Here is a 17,916-nt window from a genome sequence, read left to right on the forward strand (position 1 = left end):
AGAAGAGAGGTAATTTACAGCTCTTTCTGCTCGTTCAACTAAATGATGAAAAATCATTACCACTATAGAAAGAAGAGTGAATTCCCAGACACGGGTTTACCCCTGCAATCAACTTGTTTCCCGTTTATTTGAAAAAGTATTTGGTTAGCTGCAGCACCTGCTTCTATAAGAGGAGTTCCTGGAAGGATTGGAATATATTCCACGTCATCCCCTGGCCATAAACGGCACAATGTAAACTTTTCTTCCTGAACCTTGTCCACATCCCACTCCAGGGGCCAAGATCTCCTATTGTATCGTCACAGTAACCGGCTGCCTCCCACAAAGAGGCCACAAGGGCAAATGTCTCATCTTCAGCGCTGGAGTCACAGACACAAGGGAAGTTAGTGTCTTCTGCGAAAAAAATCCCCTCCGCTAGATTTATACTTTCAACGGAAAAGCAGTCTATAAATAAACTGCAATGTGCCGGATCCGACAAACTGATACACATCTCCAGTGGTGGGAGAGGAGATGTCAGTGGGAGCATAAGGTTAAAACTATACAAAGCTCTGAGGGGCACAGATATACGATAGGAAACACTTAGCCAAAGCAGGGTGTCTATTATTAGAGGATGAAAGGTATGTTTAGTTTAGTTTAGTTTAGAGATACAGCGCAGAAACAGGCCCTTTGGCCCACTGAGTCCACGCCGACCAGTTATCCCTGTGCACTAGCACCATCCTACACACCAAGGACTATTTACAATTCTTACCAAAGCCAATTAACCTACAATCCTATGATTTGTGGGAGAAAAAAACCCAGGGCGTCACGCAGAGAACGTACAAACTCCGTACAGACAGCACCTGTAGTCAGGATCAAACCCGGGTCTCTGGAGCAGTAGGCAACAACTCTAACACTGCGCAATTGTGCCACCCACCCCCCCCCACCCCCCCACCCGAGGTTTAATGCCAGGGTCATAAAAACCCAGGAACAAGCACACCATGTCCATGCTGCCAATTGGTTAACATGCACCACTCACCGGACTTGTGAAAACGAGTCTCCAACTCAGAAACCAGTGGGAGCGTCCACCTTGAATCTCGTTCCAGAGGAGTGAGAATTGAGCCATGCAAAGAGGAACATTGCTCCAGACAATCCTAGCAGACTGCACAGATCAATCTACCTATCAAATAAATATTTTGTATAGATCTATACACTGCCAATCGATATGGTAAGCAGAGCAAAAGCTAAGTATAGAAGTGAGCTGGAATAGCTCAGCGAGTCAGGCAACACCTCAGAAAAAAAAAAACAGATGACGCTTTGGAGGGAGGGATGATGGGGGGGAATGGGGGGGCGAGTTCCCAGTCCAAAACATGACCTATCCATGTTCTCCTGAGATGCTGCCTGACCTGCTGACTTACTCCAGCACTGTGTCTTCTTCTTCAGAATCTGCAGTTCCTTGTTTCTGAGAGCTAAGTAAAGTTGGAAGGGCCATTTGTTAAACGACAACTTGGACACCTTGCTCTCTCTGTTCATTAACATTCTTTGGTTCCCTTCCAAGTTACTATATACATCCTACCATTATTGGACTTTACACAAATCCATCACCTTGTTCTTGTCAGGATTAAATCCCGTCTCCACCCAACTCTCCATCTGATCCATATTCTGCTGTAGCCTTAGACAACCCTGCTTGCTATCCACAACACAGTCATTCCTCATTGCTGGTGTATAAATAGAGCCCCTTTTTTTAAACGACTTTTTGTTGGTACACTAGGATTTCCTGGCAATCGCCACTGCAACTCGATAACATTTTAGCTTTTGAACTTTAGCTGAGCACATGCATTTAGTCTGGTCACATACATCAGCACATACACAAACCATGCGCTCTAAATGGCTAAAACTCTGATAACTGGGTAACTCAATACATGACAAACTGCAAATGATCATGAACAAAATAATGAAGTTTCAGGTAACGGGTTAATCTGTGAAGCTCTGGTCATGTCGTCATGTCAGTGACAATCCATAGTTGGGTTTACACACCTGACAGGTGTGCCCAGTTATTTGCACCATCGGCCACTAATTCCATTCTGAGCATCTGCTTCCATTGTGCATTGCTCTGCGCATTAACTGGCCACAGGATTTACTGCCAAAGCATCCTTACTGTGGCTTACCGTAATTGTCTTAATCCTGCCTCTCCCATCAGGTTACAACCAACCAACCTGGGCCAGAATGTCTCTGAAACAGCATTTCTCTGAATCTTCCCAACATCTATCGGTGGTGAAGCGCTAGAGTTGCTGCCTTACAGCGCCAGAGACCCGGGTTCGATCCTGACTACGGGTGCTGTCTGTACGGAGTTTGTACATTCTCCCCGTGACCTGCGTAGGTTTTCTCCGCCTCCCTCCCGCACTCCAAACACCTACAGGCTTGTAGGTTACTTGGCTTGGCATAATTGTAAATTGTCCCTAGTGTGTGTAGATAGCGTTAATGTGCGGGGATCGCTGGTTGGTGTGGACTCGGTGGGCCGAAGGGCCTATTTCCACGTTGTATCTCTAAAACTAAACTAAACTGGTTGGGACATTTTTACAATAAATAATTGAAGGCTGTATACAGCACAGTGGGCTGTATCTTAGTTCGCAAAAACAGATGTGTTGGATTGTTTCAAAGGTTAAATTGCAAAACGCAAACCTGAAGGGGAAACTAAACCTGCCTCATCTGTATTAATGGAGATGGGACACTGCCAGTGTTGTAGCCATGCTGGAACAGATCGAGTGTAGTGTGACCTACACTCAAGGTCTTCACTACTACTGCTTCGATGTTATCTCGTCCCATAGCTTTGGCTATTTTCAGTGCTCGCAGCTGTGTTTTGATATCATGTGGAGTGAAGTAAACTGACTGAAGACTGCCTTCCAGGAGGGTGGAGATGATGGGAGAAGACGAGACGAATCATGCATTAAGGTGATGACCTACACACGGGTCATTCAGGCCAACAAGCAACAGTTCAAGCCACCTGTACCATGAACCATCTGTACTGCTGCCCCACCACATGTCCCACCTGACCACCACGTCCCACATGAAAGTGTCAACACCCCAATCCAGTGTGAATACCATCGTAGCTGGAACCCAATCTACAATCGAACTCAGCAAATGCCCCCCTCACGCACTTCTGCGAACCAGGGAAGACCACGTTCAGTTACCAATGCACTCCCTGTACCTCCATAACTTGGAGATGGGAGCCCAAATGCTGGGGTGTGAACCACTCCACCACAATCTCCAGACTCACTTTTGGTGTACCATTGGAATGCCTACCTAGAGCTCGGTGTGAAAGAAGCCCTTAGAGAAGAAGATGATTCCGAAACCAAGATTTCCAACAACCACCATCGCCTGACACCGCACTCCACATTGCCCTCACTTCTGCTTCACTAAGAATACACATCCAGGTTCAAATCCAGGCCAGAGTGCAGCGTGTAAAATTGTACAGTCATACGGCACTGAAATGGTCCTTCAGCCCATCAAGTCCATGCCAACCATCGCACAACTCTTTGCTCCAATCATAGACCAATTCTGTTTTATCTTCCCCCACATTCCCATCACCTCTCTCTTGGTTCAATTTATTTTGACCAAATAATCTACTAAATCTGCAAGAGTTTGGGATGTGGAGGAAACCAGAGCAGTCAGAAGAAAACCATGTGGTCAAATATTCAAAGTTTCTGGAAGTGGAAACAAGAACAGTAAATGCTTAAAACTCTCAGCTTGGAAGTCAGCATCTGTGAAGAGGGGAAACTAGTTCAAGTTTCTCTTTACCATACATAATAGCTTCTTAGAAAGAAAATATTCATCTCTTTCCCAACAGACACTGAATGTTACCAGCTTATTTCACTTACAGTATCATTTTCCTTTATGTTAATGGAAGTACATTAGCAACATGGGAGATAATTACTGAAGTTTGAGTGGGGAAACCATTAAAATAAATCTCTACCACCTATCTCTCCTCCCCTGCATCGATCACTTCAGCCTGGGTCTTTGTAAAAGAGATTAAACCAGGCCAGCTCAGTTACAAATGGTACACGTTGATTTCTAACAGCAGATTAAACGTTTCTTATTTAATTTCCATCAAGAATGTATTGAACAATACTTAAATTCAGGCAGTCTCTGCGCATACTGCAAGTATATAAGGTAAGCATGCGCAAGGATGTCTTCTGCACACTTCAGTGTCTGTATCCACTGTAGTGGTATACATATATTTACGTGTGCATATGCATGTGTGTGTCCATTGTGTTGGCATGTGTGCCTCAGGGCGCACATGCATGTCATATATTTGTGTGCATATGTGCTGCATCTATGTCAGCGATGCTGAGAAGAAATTATGAAAGATAAAAAAAACAAATGATGAAACAAATGTCGAGGGAAGTACATTATTTTATTAAATTATCACATTCACTTAACATCTAATGCAGTTACCTTATTGCAGGTACATTCCATACACTCCTTACTACTCTCTTTAATAAGTGTCGGAGTTCCTCAAAACTTCATCTGTATACAGTCTTGTGTAGCATTCCACAGCAATTCACTGAGCTGGTTACCAGGGCCCTTGTTGCTGAATCTACCCTGGTAGCTGATGATAGAGGAAACTAGGTACCATAAACGATAAATTGGCCATGACCATTTCTGATATTAAAAATGAAAACTTTATGGACAGGGATTAATGATGCTCTGCGATCGTATTGGGTTATCCCACCTTTTCCTCACCTTCAATAAAGGAGAAACAAAGGGGAGAAAGCCATTCATTCGGAAAAGTTTGCTCCAATAGTTTTTAAACCATCGTTAGGAAGTTTTAAATTAAACGGCCTCTCCCGTTTCACTTGCTGGTGACCGAGGCCCTCAGTCTAAGTTCAGTGTTTGTAAGCAAGTTACATCTTACAAAGAACAGAAATTCTGCAAGCAATCAATTTTGACTTCTTTTGCAGGATTTTCACTATTTATTCTTGGCAGTGCATGTTCTCTGTTCCTTCAACTCGTCTTAATTGCAAACATCTCACTCCAAGGATCTGAGATTAAATATCCTCCTCTTCTGCGAGGCTCAGCAGGATTGGCAACAGCTCCGAGATATGCTGCATATTTTACACATCCCTGTTTCATATATAACTTTCCTCAACAAATATTTTTGCATGTGTGCGCAATTTGTTGACATAACGACATGGCGTTTCTTGTGTGTTGAAGTTGTGTAATTTATCTGTTAAAAAAAACTTGGAATTTTTTACCTCAGAGAGAACAATGTTAAGGAAAGAACAGGGATGTTCAGAAAGAGAGTTTTCACACGTTTATTTGAGAGATAAGCAACTGTGAAATTATTTTCCACTCACGTTCGTTCATCTTGATCTTGAATATTACGGCACTAAGATTGCTTTGCAAAATATTCCTCTACACACCACTCAGAAAGAATGCAATATCTAGACATATATTATTCATCTTTTCCAATGTTGGCAGCACTGGCAAAGGTCATGTCCATTGACCACCCATCAATTAGCGTTCTGTATTGCATTTGTCCCTATGGTGAAAGTTTTCTTACAATGTAATTGAGGAGGGAGCTCCAGTCTCAGATCCACGGATGATGAAGGAACAGAGATATATTTCCAAGTCAAAGAGGTGTGTGACTTGTGGAAGAATGTGCGGGTCTCAGTCATGTTCTCCAAATCCCACCAAACTTTAACAGTTGCTTTAATTGGGTAAAAGGGAAATTAACTCTGAATATTCACAGTGGGCACTATTGGTCCCAGTTCATAACAATAGAAAGGAAGGTAAATGTTCATCACACAATCCACTTTATATCCATTATTCTGAACACGCTAAGGTAATGATGTCATTAATGTCATCTCATCATGAACACTTCATGAACACACACCAGCTACAGTTGGTTAATATAGATCTCACTAACATAGAATTCTGTTAAACATAGCAACCATGTGTCTGAGGACTTTCCCCACTTGACAAACAGAGCAAATTAACTAATCGGACAAGGCCCGGCCCTGAATGTTACCCATGGTAACCATGGCAACCTGAATCCAATGGGAATCTAAAGTAATATGTATTTTGGCCAAAAGACCATACATGTGACAGTCATGATCGTTAATGCAGTCTGTGTGATACAAGACAATTGTACCCTGACACAAACTCAAGATAAGGCAAGTGTAGATGTCACTTGTCATCTATTGTCACCAATTGTCACATTCTTTTAGTAAGGAGGTGAGGAGAAATTTATTTAGTCAGAGGGTGGTGAATCTGTGGAATTCTTTGCCTAAGAAGGCTGTAGAGGCCAAGTCACTGGATATTTTAAAGGTAGAGATAGATTCTTGATTAATACAGGTGTCAGAGGTTATATGGAGATGACAAGTGACTGGGCTTAGGAGGGAGAGATAGATCTGCCATGATTGAATGGCAGAGTAGACTTGATGGGCTGAATGGCCTCATTCTACTCCTGTTCTTTTATAATCTCATGACCTATCATTGAAAATCAGCCACATGTTTTCATCAGACGCCAGTTTTTCGACAGGACACTGGGAGATCACAGTGTGGCAGCAGCAAACCTCCCTATTCTCTGAGATGAATGACGAATGGCAGCAGGGGGAGAAATTGAGCAGGGATCTAAAATTAGAAAGGCTTTACCAAAAAGTTTTCCATCACCTCAGGGAACATGCAGTGAATCTAAAGTCCTTTGATCTGCATTCCGCAGGATGTGCGTAGAAAATAAATGTACCCTAGTACTCAAGAACTTGGTAGTTTGGGATTCAAGATGAGTTCTGCTTGAAATTTGTGGTCCTGAGGGTGAGGGGTAGGATTAATGATCTAATCTGAGACCCACAGATCCTAGTAAGCAAAACCCGGCGAGAATGACAGCTGAATATTTTGGGAGGCATGGCGTTTCTTCATCATTTAGAATGGTCTCCCTCTTGCTCCTGGTGATCGATCTCGGTGCCATCCTGATTTCACCTTCTCTATTTTGAACGTCATGGGCAGGAGATTCCCAAGAATCAGTGAGGACATTAGACTTCCTCAAGTAGGTTTTGAGAAAATCCTTCAATCATTCCTAATGCCGTGATAGGTTTCGGAACAGAGTACCTGTGCCAAGTGTCTGGTGTTGAGATGTGAACCTTCATGGCTTGCCATCAGAACCAAATGTAACCACAGCGTCAAGAATGCAGATGCTGTCCTGGGAGAGGATGCTGATGCTGGGAGGTCTTGCTTGTCTAGTTATTAAAGAGGATTATGGTGGGTGTTAAGGGTCATAGGGAGAAGGCAGGAGAATGGGGTTAGGAGCGAGATACATCAGCCATGTTTGATTGGCAGAGTAGACTTGATGGACCGAATAGCCTAATTCTGCTCCTATCACTTATGATGTTCAGGAGACAATGCTGGTGATTCCCATTCAATGCTTTAAGGTGCTTGCTGCAGGTGGCCCCGATCTCAGAGGCAGCCAGGACAACAGCAATCACTGCTTCCCAGTGTTCTGTGAGGCAGCAACCACGTTTTATGCTTTGACTTTAAAATACTCTTTTCCTCAGGAGGTGCACTGAAGCCGATAGTGAACTTCATCCGGGAGGTCTGCTCTTTCTTAGGTGGTTCCCAGATATGGGAAGTGGTCCATATTTTCTGGAATCTCACCATGTCAGAGGATGATATCAGAGGATGATATTGCACTGTGGCAGCAGGCTGGTAAACGATGCTCATTTTGCAGATGTTACATGGAAGACCCATGATTATGCTTCAGTAAACAAGTCAGCAATGACTAAGAACACATTCTCTGAATGTGTGCAGACACAAGTAACATCGTCATTCTGTAACTTGGGGACTGAGGCTGGAATGACCTTGGTTCTGGAGTGCAGGCGATTGTAGCATGAACAATTTCCCATTTATCCCGCGGATTAGCTCCATTCCCGTGAGAAGTTTACTGGAAGCTGGTGCCGTGGTTAAGTTACTGGACCAACACTCTAGAGACCTACACTGACGATCTGTAAGAGACAAGTTCAAATACTACCCTGGCAGTTGATATACAGCTCAGGTAGCCAAATAAATTCTCGTTAAAAAACTACCAACTGTAAAGGTGTCCAAAGATGCCATTGGATTATTGCACAAATCTATTTGTTCCACTAATGTTTTTTATATGTATAATGTTTGCCATTATTTGCATGATGCAATGGGAAATTAGTGATAGACATGTCATGCCATTTCCATACTTCCTATTTCGGGAATAAATATCATTCAAGTTGGGACTCATTTGACTGCACGAGAAAATTAGATCCATGCTCTCAACTATTGTTTCATTTGAGGTGCCAACTAAATCAGAGGCATCTTAAAAATGAACTCAAGGCTTGAACTGCCGACAATAGCAAGAGACAGTGTTCAGTGGGGAATGATTGGGGCCCGGTGAGGCAGCAGAATAGTGTAGATCATTAAACTGCTTCTTAATCACATTCAAACCATATGCGCCCTTTGGACTCTCCCATGCAAAATGATCCACTTAATTGGCGATCAGCTCATCATCCTACACATTCCCCCCTCCAACATTTGCCTTTGCAAATAGAACACAGAGCAACAATAGGAGTGAAAAACTCAGTTCTCCCCACAATTGCAAGATGGTGATTAAAGTACTAGCCTCCGCCACCCCTGGTACCCCGTCCCCCTTTCATAGAAACATAGAAACATAGAAAATAGGTGCAGGAGTAGGCCATTCGGCCCTTCGAGCCTGCACCGCCATTCAATATGATCATGGCTGATCATCCAACTCAGTATCCTGTACCTGCTTTCTCTCCATACCCCCTGATCCCTTTAGCCACAAGGGACACATCTAACTCCCTCTTATATATAGCCAATGAAGCGGCCTCAACTACATTCTGTGGCAGAGAATTCCAGAAATTCACCACTCTCTGTGTAAAAAATGTTTTTCTCATCTGAGTCCTAAAAGATTTCCCCTTTATCCTTAAACTGTGACCCCTTGTTCTGGACTTCCCCAACATCGGGAACAATCTTCCTGCATCTAGCCTATCCAACCCCTTAAGAATTTTGTAAGTTTCTATAAGATCCCCCCTCATTCTTCTAAATTCTAGCGAGTACAAGCCGAGTCTATCCAGTCTTTCTTCATATGAAAGTCCTGACATCCCAGGAATCAGTCTGGTGAACCTTCTCTGTACTCCCTCTATGGCAAGAATGTCTTTCCTCAGATTAGGAGACCAAAACTGTACGCAATACTCCAGGTGTGGTCTCACCAAGACCCTGTACAACTGCAGTCGAACCTCCCTGCTCCTATACTCAAATCCTTTTGCTAAGTATGCTACCATACCATTCGCTTTCTTCACTGCCTGCTGCATCTGCATGCCTTCTTTCAATGACTGGTGTACCATGACACCCAGGTCTCGTTGCGTCTCCCCTTTTCTTAATCGGCCACCGTTCAGGTAATTGTCTACTTTCCTGTTTTTGCCACCAAAGTGGATAACCTCACATTTATCCACATTATACTGCATCTGCCATGCATTTGCCCACTCACCCAACCTATACAAGTCATCTTGCAGCCTCCTAGCATCCTCCTCACAGCTAACACTGCCCCCCAGCTTCGTGTCATCCAAGACCTACGCTGGCAAATTGCAGCCTTGACAGCCTGACTAAAGTACCTTTACCTGCAATAGTGAAGGCTGGGTGTGGACTTTGAGGATTATAAAAGGGGATGAAAGGGCAGGCAAAACAAGGATGTTTCATTTTCAAGATGGTGGATCACCACCGATAGATCCAATACAGAATTGAGGAGAAGCTTCTTTATCCAGAAATAGTGGAGAAAAAGTGGCACCTCCTCCCACAGCCCACAGAGAGCATGAATGTCTCAAAGGTAAGCTGGGTACAAACACAAAGAAGATAGGGAGAGAACCAGAATATGCAACATTGAGACGATGGGAGGAAACTCCCAACAAAGGAGGTGAAGAAAAATTGTGTCATTTCCTGATGTTTGTCTGGTAATCTGGACAACCTCTCAGATTTGGGGGGCAGGAAAAACTAATTGTTGCAATGAGCACCACTTCAGGACAGCACCAAGATCGAAGAAGGATCCTGATCCGAACCGTCGCAGTCCATTCCCTCCATCGATGCAGCCTGACCCGCTGAGTTACTCCCCACACTTTGTGTTTTGCCAAAGATTCCAACATCTGCAGTTCATTGCATGTCTGAGGAACTAGGACATTCGGCCCATCAAGTTCACTCCGCCATTCAATCATGGCTGATCGAGCTCTCCCTCCTGACCCCATTCACCTGCCTTCTCCCCACAACCTCTGACACCCGTACTAGTCAAATAGTTGCTGCAGTTGTGTTGCTGTGGAAAGATACAGAGCTGAGGCAGGGCAGGGAGATGAACAGCCAGACAGTAGGTTTATCTGCCTCCTTACTGGCAGCCATTCAGCAACCACTCTCTCAGATGGATATCCGTGTGTGGCGCATAAGACAGAGAATTAACATTGCATAACTCATTTGCCCATCTCTTTCTAGTCAAAGGTTTATGATTTCAAAACACATTTTAAATCTTAGGCTCACAACCTATACAACACTCTGGTGCAGAAATGATGGCAGGCATCTGTTTATAAGATGCTATGCTTCATGTGAGTGTTATATCATAAGGTCATAAGTGATAGGAGCAGAATTAGGTCATTCAGCCCATCAAATCTACTCTGCCATTTAATCATGGCTGATCTATCTCTCACTCCTACCCATTTTGCTGCCTTCTCCCCATAGCCCCTGACACCCGTACTAATCAAGTATCTATCTATCTTTGCCTTAAAAGTATTAATTGAATTGGCTTCCACAGCCTTCTGTGACAAAGAATTCCACAAATTCACCACCCTCTGACTAAAGAAATTCCTCTTCATCTCCTTCCTAAAGGAACATCCTTTAATTCTGAGGTCCTAGACTATCCCATTAGTGGAAACATCCTCTCCACATCCACTCTATCAAAACCTTTCACTATTCGGTACGTTACACTGAGGTTTTCCCTCATTCTTACAAATTCCAGCGAGTACAGGCCCAGTGCAGTCAGACGCTCATCATATGTTAACCCACTCATTCCTGGGATCATTCTCGTAAACCTCCTCTGGACCCTCTCCAGAGTCAGCACATCCTTCTTCGGATAAGGTGCCGAAAATTGCTCACAATACACCAAATGGAGCCTTACCAGCACCTTATAGAGCCTCAACATTACATCCTTAATCTGCCCGCATGCATTCAGATAGATGCTTTAAAACTCTTTCAAACTACATGCATACAAGAGATTTCGCCCATTCTTGTCGATAACGTTGTTCCCTTAACCAATTTTACCAAAAACAGGTTAAATTCTCATCAGCTTCACTACAGCTGATGGGATGCACAGATGTCAATGTAAAAATAATCTTCCAAGAAATCCTGAAGCAATGTAATACGTTTCCCTGCAGGAAGATTGAATATTGTTTATAATTATAAACAGAGCCAAGATATTCTCACTAAACACAAGTGGGCCTTAGGTTGCATAATAACAGGCTTTTAATAGTGAATGAATTCCAACTGGGTTATTGGTGCAAGGGAAAGAGCATTCCTTCCAACAGTAGCTGGTGTTGAAGAGCATTGCAAAACGATGCCACCTGTTATGAAGTAAAATATCACTTTTTATAACAGAGAGGTCTCAGAAGAAACCTTCTGAAGATGCACATCAAGCTGGTCAGCTGCAGGTGGGGAAAGACAACCCAATGCTTCACCTGTAACTCACTTTTGTCAGATGGCCTCATTCAAAGTATCAATCCATCCAACATCCCCCTTCAGACACTACGAGCCTCCAGCACTGCAGTTGAAGCAGTCTCAACACAAGGGCTGCTGACTTTGGTTGTATTTCTCTTTTCATTCGGTGGCTTAAATGAAGCATTTATGCCCCAGCTTGGCTGAGCAGACATTCGTCCTTCGAAAAGCTTTTAAAAATTGGGGGGGGGGGAATGTACAAAGGACTTTGTAGACAGCAGGAATGATCTGGAATACACTGCCTGGAGTGTGGTAGAAATTGAATCAGTCCGGGTTTAAAAAAAAATAAATGAGACAAACATTTGAGCAGAATAAAGGAAAAGAAATGGGCGGGAGATCTGACAGTCGGCATAGCTGATAGAACATCTGCCTCGCAGGAACAGAGACCAGGGTTTGATCCTGACCTCGAGTGCAGTCTGTGTGTAATATACTCATTCTCCCCGTGACCGCATGGGTATCCTCCAGATGCGCAGGTTTCCTTCCACATGCACTCACTATTAACTGGTTAAAGGGAATTGCGCAGAACATCCCAATGAATAAAAACAGTGCAGTGCTCTGCAATAACAATTCCCCCTCTTTTAAGGGAGATTATCACAGACTTTTCCAATGTCCGTGATAATTGCAGTGCATGAAAGCAAAATAAAATAGGAAAACCATGGATTTTGAACTCATTTTTGTAAAGCTGATCCCTTTATGTCTCTTTGTGTGCAACAAGCATTCACTACACTGGAAGGCCGGGGATGCCATGGCTTCTGATTTCAAACATGCTTGCAGTTTGCGAATGTTTAAATCATTCACATGTCATCTGCTTAACCTCAGAGTCTGAAAACTCTGTTGTGAACATTCTGAGGCCATAAGTCCTGGGCCAGCAGGGTACACTGGTGACTGAATGTATCAGAAGATATCCACACCAGAGGAAGGTACCCTGCTGATGGTGATTCTTTTGTTGTTATTTATTTTGGGGAGATGAACATCACTGGCAGATCCAGCATCTGTCGCCCATCTAAGTGCTGCTGGATAGAGTGTCTGACCAGACCATTTCAGAGGACAAATAGGACTCAATCACATTTGGATTCACATAGCTACAGCAACACAGGTTCACCTCCCTCCTTTGGTGCTGCCTTTATGGAGTTCTTCCTGTGACCCCTCGCATTTCCTCCCTCCAGGTGCTCTGCTTTCCTCCCACACCCCAAAGAGCCATGTTTTTTGTAGCTTGCTGCAATAAATTGTCCCTATTATGTAACTGGGTAATAGAAACTGGGAGTGTTGATGGGACTATGGGGCGAATAAAATGGAACCAGTGCACAAACCTGATGGGCCAAAGGGCCTGTTTCTATGTTGTCCAATTCTACGACATATAGTCCACAATATACAAGGTTGAAGACATTTCCTCTCCTACAATGGCGCAGCTGGTGGAGCTGCTGCCTCACAGCAGAAGATGCCAGGGTGTGATCTTGACCTTGGGTGCTGTCTGTGCTGAGTTTGCACATTCTCCCCCTTGTCCACATGGGATCCTTCCGGATGCTCTGGTTTCCTACAAAGATGTGTGGGTTTGCAGGTTTATCGGCCACTGTAAATTGCCCCTAGTGTTTAGGGAGTCGATGCAACGGTGGGATAACATAGAACTGGTGTGAGTAGGTGATTGATGTGGACTCAGTGGGCTGAAGAGCCTGTTTCCATGCTGTATCTTTCAATCAATTTAATTCAATAAAGAGCATTAGTAAAGCAATTGGGTTTTGGGGCAATCCCTGTAGTTTCACTTCAAAGACTATCTTGCTTTATATTCCATATTACGAACTGAAAGAGTTCCACAGCCATGGTGGTGGAATAGAAACGCTGAACCATTAGTTTTCAGCGCTATCTCTGTAACTGTGATACTAAGTGTTCAATGAAATGAGAATGAAAGCCATGCAAATCATTGGGTGCAGATGATGAGATGGGACACACACATCCCCTTTTAATTTGTTGAATGGATTTCGACATTTCGCACATGGCCTTGAGATGGCAGTGATGAGATAACTTCTTGAACTGCTTCGGCCTCTACGTTGGATGGATACATATGGGGTTTCAGTCATTGGACCCAAAGATCAAGAAGGGCCAGTATTATAATTCCAAGTCAGCTTAAGACGTGGAGAACAAGAGCAAGAGCAAGAAGGAGGCACTCCCGTGCTTCTGCTGCTTACCCTTCAGAGCTCACAGGCTCGGGAGGCATTTACGAAGAAACCTGTGGTGAGTAACCACAGTGCATTGGTACAGGTACACATTGCAGTCACAGACCTCCTGCAGCGGAGGGAGTGAATGCCCAAAGGCAGGGCTGAGGGCCAGTTTAATGGACCATTTTGTCCTGGGTGGTGTCCTGCTTCTCGCTGGACCTTGTCTCATCGGACAAGTGTACACAGCATCCTGCCCCATTCCTGACGTGCCTTGTGGATGAGAGGAACAGCATGTGATATGAAGGTGGGCCACTCTCTGTAGGAAACCCAAGGGAGCCACTGAATCACTGCATTTATCCGGTTTGTGCATAAGACCATAAGATCAGGATTAGGCCATTTGGCCCATCAAGTCTGCCATTTGATCGTAGTTGATCTATTGATCGATCTTTGATCTAAGTTTCTCTCTCACCCCTATTCTCTCTTCTTCTCCCCGTAACCTTTGATGCCCGTACTAATCAAGAACCTATCAATCTCTGTTGTAAAAATACCCAACGACTTGACCTCCACAGCCGAATGTGGCAAAAATTTCCACAGATTCACCCACCCTCTGGCTAAAGAAATTGCTCCTCATCTCCATCCTAAAGTTACTTCCTTTTAATCTGAGGTTGTGTCCTCTGGTCCTGGATTCTCCCATTACTAGAAACATCTGGTTAATGTACTGATCCATGGGGACCATCACTCCACTCCAAATCTCTGCTTCCTCCAGCCCAGAATGTGGGCGGTGCTAGATTCAGGATGCAATGCTGTTGAATATCACAGCTGTGCTGTGCTCTGTTGTAGAGGATAGTCTTTGAACGGCACTTGAATGACGTGCAAGCTACACAACCCATGCCCGAGTTTGATCAGAGCTGATTTTCAACAGAGGAAATGCGAGTGAAACTGAAGTGTGCAGTCTGGCACATGAAACGTGTGTCTTTGCACCGTGCCCCAAACTACACTCCACACCACAGCAACTGCGAACGACACGCCAGAAATCCGCCCAGGATATCTAGTCCATTGGGCTTTCATCAACACGGGGACCTACAGTCAGTCCCCTGTTTGAAATCCAAGTTTGATCAGTTCCCAGGCAGTGTTCAAGCAGAGATTGCTATACTTTCTTGAAACATGCGGCCGGTGCATTGCATTCTACCGTCTCCAGAACAAGACGGGGAGTGATTACTTTCATTAAACCCCTCTTTAACTGTGGGTCGGGATTTTTCTTTACCAGACGTGATTTAATTGCCCCCCAACTTCTGTGAGCAGCCTGTACAATAAATAGTATTACAGAGCTACTCCGCGAAGGGGGTGAATTCGGTTTTGTAACACAGGGAAAAAAACAACTAATTTGGTAACGAACCAGAAAAAAATAATACTGACACTGACTCACAGACCCGTGCAAAGGGCAACGACAAATAGCCCTCACCGCCTCCCCCAAACTGCTCCTGCCCTCGCCGACTACATGTTTGGAGAGGCGGCGCTGGCGCTGGCACCGGCTGCTGCCCGCTCTCCCCGCCGCTCACACTCACTTGTCCCGCGGGGCGCAGAGCGGCTGCTGTGGCCGGTCGTGTTGTGGACAATGTTGAACGAGGAACACACTAATACTAATAATAACAGTCGCATTGCAAAGCCCGGGAAATCTGAGGCGGGATTGGTATTTGAGACTAGAGTGCTATATAATGGGGATGGGGTTGTTGTGAGCGGGGCGAGTGTGTGCCTACCTTGATAATGCTGCTGAGCGGTGGCGGTGGTGGTGGCGGTGGTGTCGGGCTGGGTTTGCCGGCTGCACCTTCGCCCAGCTCCGGGCGGCTCCCGTTCCACACGGGCTGAGGGTCCGCTGAGAAGCCGCTGGTGTCCGGGGTGGGATCGGCGGGTGTCCGAGGATCGGACAACCCGGCTCCAGTTGTGTCCGTCTGTCCCTCGGCCATGGTTAGCGGGGCATGGTGTCCCGGAGTCGGCCACCCTGCGCCCGGGACCCCGGCTGCCAGTGGCGGGGACTCGGGGGCAGCCGCTCTCCTTCACTCCTGTGGGGTTACAGCTGGTATTTGCTTCACATCAGCCCGGGCCGGTGCGAGCGCCTGGTCTCCGGCTCGTGTTGTGCGGCGCAGGACGTCTCTCCCCACCTCCCTCCGAGTAAAACCATTCGCATCCTCCGAGCCCGCCAGCTGAGCCGCCTTCCGCCGTGTCAGGGCAGGAGGCGCCAAGGTGCTGGGGCTGGGGGACGAGTCCGCCGCTAGACAAATGCAGGGACGTGCCCGCCGCTGGACAAGTGCAGAGCCGCAGCCCCCCTCGCTCACCCCTCTGGGTCCCGGCTCACTCAGAATCGCATCAACATTAGCACGGAGCAGCCCCTCCGTCAGTCAACACTACAGCTGCAACACCACTGCTGGATGTGACACCAACTCTGCCCCCACATGATCCATCGCTGCGGCCGGGTATCCCGTCGGAGGGCAGAGTATCTGGCCCACCCCACACCCCCCACCCCACAGACAGTCTCTCTTCACCCCCCCAAGACTCAGTCTCCCTCCCCGCCACAACCAGTCGGCTCTGAAACCAAGGCGGTCGCAGCCAAACAGGTCGCCCCTGATATTAAAAGTAACCATTTACTTCATATCATCATTGCGAAAACTAAACGAGGGAGACCTAGTTCACCCCTCCCGGTGTTTGGAAACAGTGGCACGTTCACTCAGAATAGTCAGAACACCTGATGCAGAGTAGTTATCCACGCTAAGGGGTTAAGGAACGTTGTTATTCTGAAATGTGGAGAGAATGGCATCTATTCGCGTGCCCCCTCACCCAGAGCTTGTTCCTGTAGCGCAGCCACATCAGGGCGGAAGATTCAAATTTCCCAATGAAAAGGCATAGGCTTCCAATGTCTGACATCTATGTTGGAGTATTAGAGTGATACGGTGTGGAAACAGACCCTTCGGCCCAACTTGCCCGCACCGGACAACATGTCCCAGCTACATGTCCCACCAGCTTGCGCTTGGTCCATATCCCTCCACATCCCCAAACCTGTCCTCTCCATGTACCCGTTTCTTAAATGTTGGGATAGTCCCTGCCTCAACCATCTCCTCTGGTAGCTTGTTCCATACATCCACTACCCTTTGTATGAAAAAGGTTACCCCTCAGATTCCTATTAAATCTTTTAACCTTAAATCTATGTCCTCTGGTCCTTGATTCACCTACTCTGTGCAAGAGACTCTGTGCATCTACCTGATCTATTCCTCTGATGATCTTATACACCCCTCATCCTCCTGCGCACCAAGGAATAGTCCCAGCCTACTCAACCTCTCCCTATAGCTCACACCTAGTCCTGGCTATATTCCCGTAAATCTTTTCTGAACCCTTTCAAGCCTGACAATATATTTCCTATAACATGGTGCCCAGAACTGAACACAATATTCTAAACACGGTCTCACCAACGTCTTATACAACTGCAACATGACCTCCCAACTTATAAACTCTATACTCTGACTGATGAAGCTAAATGGCCAATGTGCCAAAAGCCTTTTTGACTACCTTATCTACCTGCGACTCAACCTTTAAGGAGCCATGCACCTGCACTCCTAGATCCCTATGCTCTATAGCACTCCCCAGAGGCCTACCATTCACTGTGTAGGTCCTGCCCTGGTTAGACGTCCCAAAATGCAATACCTCACACTTCTCTGTATTAAATTCCAACAACGATTCATCTGGCCAATCGATCCAGATCCTGCTGCAAATTTTCACAACCATCTTCACTATCTGCAAAACCACCCACTTTTGTATCATCAGCAAACTTGCTAATCTTGCCCTGTATGTTCTCATCCAAATCATTGATTTAGATGACAAACAGTAATGGGCCCAGCACCAAACCCTGAGGCACACCACTAGTCACAGGCCTCCAGTCCGAGAAGCTACCTTCCACCATCACCCTCTGCTTCCTTCCATGGAGCCAATTTACAATCCATTCAGCTATCCC

At 45.6% G+C, this 17,916-nt stretch overlaps 1 protein-coding gene across 2 annotated transcripts in view; it reads right to left on the bottom strand.

Moving 5' to 3' along the window:
- The window catches only part of LOC116981962 (inactive phospholipase C-like protein 2), a 127,540-nt gene extending 111,149 nt beyond the window's left edge, over positions 1 to 16,391 (bottom strand). Inside the window, exon 1 of one of the 2 annotated variants that reach the window (XM_033035212.1) lies at positions 15,674 to 16,390. In XM_033035212.1, coding sequence (XP_032891103.1) covers positions 15,674 to 15,880 — 207 coding nt within the window. In that variant the 5' untranslated portion in view covers positions 15,881 to 16,390. Of the gene's footprint in view, positions 1 to 15,673 lie in introns of both variants that reach the window. The other variant, XM_033035213.1, reaches the window with a different exon arrangement.
- Positions 16,392 to 17,916: the final 1,525 nt, after the last annotated feature.

This window comes from Amblyraja radiata, chromosome 16 (assembly GCF_010909765.2).
Source record: "Amblyraja radiata isolate CabotCenter1 chromosome 16, sAmbRad1.1.pri, whole genome shotgun sequence".
In the NCBI taxonomy this organism is placed as follows: Eukaryota; Metazoa; Chordata; class Chondrichthyes; order Rajiformes; family Rajidae; genus Amblyraja; species Amblyraja radiata.